Source organism: Pollicipes pollicipes, unplaced genomic scaffold (genome assembly GCF_011947565.3).
Source record: "Pollicipes pollicipes isolate AB1234 unplaced genomic scaffold, Ppol_2.1 Scaffold_3087;HRSCAF=3621_pilon_pilon_pilon, whole genome shotgun sequence".
NCBI lineage: Eukaryota > Metazoa > Arthropoda > Thecostraca > Pollicipedomorpha > Pollicipedidae > Pollicipes > Pollicipes pollicipes.
Window position 1 is genome coordinate 31,611,371 of NW_023596225.1, and position 3,993 is coordinate 31,615,363.

General features: G+C 54.9%; 1 protein-coding gene across 1 annotated transcript in view; it reads right to left on the reverse strand.

The window, feature by feature from the left end:
• Positions 1-601: 601 nt before the first annotated feature.
• LOC119090036 (sex peptide receptor) overlaps positions 602-3,993 on the reverse strand; it is a 48,479-nt gene continuing 45,087 nt past the window's right edge. Inside the window, exons 2-4 of the mRNA XM_037212832.1 lie at positions 3,223-3,839; positions 2,807-3,155; positions 602-613 (exon numbers count right to left, since the gene is read on the reverse strand). Coding sequence (XP_037068727.1) covers positions 602-613; positions 2,807-3,155; positions 3,223-3,839 — 978 coding nt within the window. The remainder of the gene's footprint in view (positions 614-2,806; positions 3,156-3,222; positions 3,840-3,993) is intronic.

Here is a 3,993-nt window from a genome sequence, read left to right on the forward strand (position 1 = left end):
CTTCGAATGCAAACAAAATGCCAATACGTCATGAGCAGAGTGTTATCTATTTTGTTTGTCTTGGCATTTTATGTTGCTACTATCATCGTGAATGTTTCCCGGAGGCGTCATGCGTGCTTGGTGTACCAGCCTAGCCTATATCGATTTCCATACACATCATACCCTGTCAAGTATACATTTTTCTTGGCAAGTTTATCTAATCAGGTACCTGCAGCCTATTCTTTTCTTTCACCGGATGTGTGCGTGTAGCATGTTAGTATCGCAAGGGTAAGATAATGCAACATAAGCTATTGTCAAGTGTAAAGCATGACGTGTGTCATGATGTTTTGAAATACTCAACAAAGCGTATCACCTTTCATATCATGATATATCATATTACTTCATGGCATTCTGATATCATGAGACTATTGCACATGTCATGATTCTGTCGCATTATTACAGCCAGTAAGGAAAATGCCTGTAAGGAAAATCCATTGTATACCCAGTGCCATCCTTTGCTACATGGTTGGCTGCATCGTTGTTCTAAAGCGTGAGGACTTGTGCGCGAAATATTTGCTGTTTGGAGAGCCATTCCTAAAGACCAGCGCTAGACGCGCAACACTTAGAGCTGCCACTGGCGGCAGCACAGTCCGGTTCAGCTTTTCACAGATCAGCTTTGGAGCTCAGAGGAGCTTAGTTCAGCCCTTCAACTCCATGTTACACCGCCTTAACCCAGCTTTGAAACAGCCTCCCACAGCACATAGGCTGAGTTCACATCACACGTCGCGTTTCTCACTGATCACCGTCCGTCACGTTTCTCATTCGCTGTACACAATCACGTATTCATTCGCCATCAACCGTCTCCTTCGCTATCACATGCACCACACCAACTAAAAGCTTCGTAGTGTCACCTCGAGAGCCGAAGAGGAAGGACGGAAAAAATCCGCCGGAGTCGTGCGCATCGACTGCGTGAGCATCAGCGGCGCGTGCTGGGGCCGAATCATCGTCCAGAGTCATGGCGTCATGACGTGACGTCATGACACTGGGACGATGCATGGTATGACGTCAGAACATTAGCACCGGCACAACTGCGGCGACTTATCTTGACATTGGCCATACGTCTGCGGCAGGCGACGGCGATCAGCGAGTCAGACCGGATTTTCGTTTGCGGGATTCCATCTGCTGACGGAAATCCAGCCGCTTTGGGGCCGTCCATAAATTACGCATCTTTAAAAACTGTGAACCCTCCCTCCCCACTGGTTACGCACTGGTTACGCCAGGACAAAACAACCTCCCCTGGTTACGCTTGCTTAACTTTATGTCTGTTCAGTCTCTAACTGAGCTAGATACGCGAAACAAATAACGGGCGTGCTTCTTGTCATAACAGAAGCCGGCAGCATCCGGCTGTATGCTTGGCATTTGTTTTTACATATTCTATCATGATTTTCACCTACACCTGATTGCAACGTTACGCTGTTCAACCCTCCGCCCTTCCTTGTTGCGCGTCTGTTATGCTTCATCAAAACCCTTCCCCTGCATGCGTAACACAATTAATGGATGACCTTTGATTGGCGATTTCCATTGCAATGTGCTACGGAACAGTACGCCTGCAGAACTCCAACAAGAAGTTATCGTGCCAGTGCAGTTTGCGCAAGTAAGATAGCGAATAAAGAAGCATTTGCTTCCAGGTAAAGCACGCAAGCGATCTGGGCTGAAAAATGACTAATTTGGCGGCATACCATTCACCGGGGCATCGACAAGCATGACAGAGCGCCAAATGAGGAAGCAAACGAAGGCTTGAGAAGACTAACCACCGCACAGCACCAGATTTTAACAATGCTTTCAGGAGGCCGCTAGAGAGCGCTAACAGGACCGCACAGACAATCCGGGAACACCGTGAACCTTATGTAAGGCCAGACCAGTTTCAGGCAGTGACCTGATCAGCGGGGGAGGAGTGGGGACGGGGACAGATGCTCACGCAATCAAAGCAACAGCTAACAGCAGAAAGGAGAGCAGAGCGCAGAAAGGGCCACCGAACCTTCCTTATGCAATCGTCCCTCACACGGGCTCATCATGATGGAGGCACCATTGCATTCGTCCAGTGACACAACGAAGGAATAGTCACACAGCATCATCGTAGAAATCGCAGTAGGTGTGACACATCTACACTGTGAATACGCAATGAATTGGACCGATTCCAGCGGTAATGGTGCCCACGCAGCGCAACGTCAGCACCGCGGCACGCGCGCTCGGAGCCGAGCGAACAATAGCACAAATTCAAAGAACGCCTTTGGGTCCGACAGTGAGTTCGCCGACAGTCGCGATCCCCCGTAACATGTAAGCTCGCTTTTCACAGTGGCCAGCTCCACAATAACAGCCAAGCGACAAGCACATGGAGAACGGTAATGATCAGCGAACATTCTCGAGTCCGCGCCCGTCATTTGGCGTCACCTCTGCTGCCATCGCAGGGGCTCTCATTGGGCAGCGCAGGCGTGACGTCAGCGCCGAGCGACCCGCCCGTCCGGGGGCGACTCACGACCACGTGACCGCCGGGCGCACACCAGGTCTCTGCCGGACACTGCCAAGAGCGTGGCGGCCGGCGCCGGGAGGCTCGTCGGCCATCCGAGTCGCCGCGGTCAGCGTGGCTGACAGTCTCGGCCACGCGTCTGCGGCGGGGGTCCGGCGGCGGCGAGCCGGGAGGCGCAGCCTCGCCTCCTGGCCGATGCCGCGGCCGCACGCGCGGCCTCAGCGCGGCCGCGCCACTACAGCCGGGTGCAGTCCTGTCTGTTCGGCGGTGGAGGACGGCTTCAGCGGCACTGGCACCCACCGGTTCGTCAGGAACAGGTGCTGGAACGTGGAGCGGAAACTGCGTGGACATGGAGCAGTAGAAGATGAAGTTCATCGAGGAGTTGATGAGCGCCAGGATGTCCATGAGGTCGCCCAGCTTGTTGTAACACTGCCCCAGGAAGTCCTTGCCCAGGATGCCAGACATCAGCGAAAGGATGCCCTGGGGGAACTCGGTCAGCAGGAACAGCAGCAAGATGGCCAGCAGCATGCGCGTGGTTCGCACCGCCTGACGCTCGGCGCACGACTGCTTGCTCTGACCGGCGCTCATCTTCCTCAGCAGCTCCACCTTCCGCTTGCGCGCCTTCATGAGCTCGCTGATCAGACAGCAGCTGAAGATGGTCAGGATGATGCACGGGAGCAGCTTGACGTGCACGCTGTACATCCAAAAGTTTGAACTTCTCCAAGAACTTGTCATTGCCCTTGCTCAGGTCGCTGAAGCCGACCACGAAGCGGTCGGTGAAGTTTCCCATGGGCGTGATTGCGAAAGTGAGGTAGGATGGGATGCAAAGGATCGGACAGAAAATGTAGGCGGACACGATGGCCACGGAGGTGTTCTTCATGGAGCACCACTCTCGGTTCAGCGACGGGTGTCCGATCGCCACATACCGCCACACGGCCAGCACCACCGTCAGCCAGATAGAGACGGTGTGGAACACCTGCGTCACGTGCACGTACGTCAGCATGAACACGGCCCAGCTGTAGCTGAAGCTGGCCTCGCCAAACGCCTGAAGATAGTAGTTGAGCGTGAACGGCACGTACATGACCATGACCATGATGTCGGCGATGGCCAGGCCGGCCAGGATGGCGTTGGTCGGCGACACCATGGTCTTGCGCGTCAGCACCACGATGCTGAGGATGTTGGTGGTGAGGCCGAAGATGCAGACGCAGAGCGCCAGGTAGCCGTGTAGCTGGCGGTAACCCCGGCTGAATGCCGCCACGCCGGCGCCGCAGTACTCGGGCCCGTCCGTCACGTTCTCCGTCAGGTTCGCCTGCTCGAGCGCCTCCGAAGCCATCTGCAGCACAAGAGAGGGCTATGAGGGACGCTGGCTGAACAGCGGTGCCCCAGGCAGACGCGAGCGACGGAGGCCGACAAACGCTCACAGACGCGGGTCGCTGTGGCAGCACTCCAAGAAATTTTAAGCATTTCACCAATCAGCCTCCTGGGAG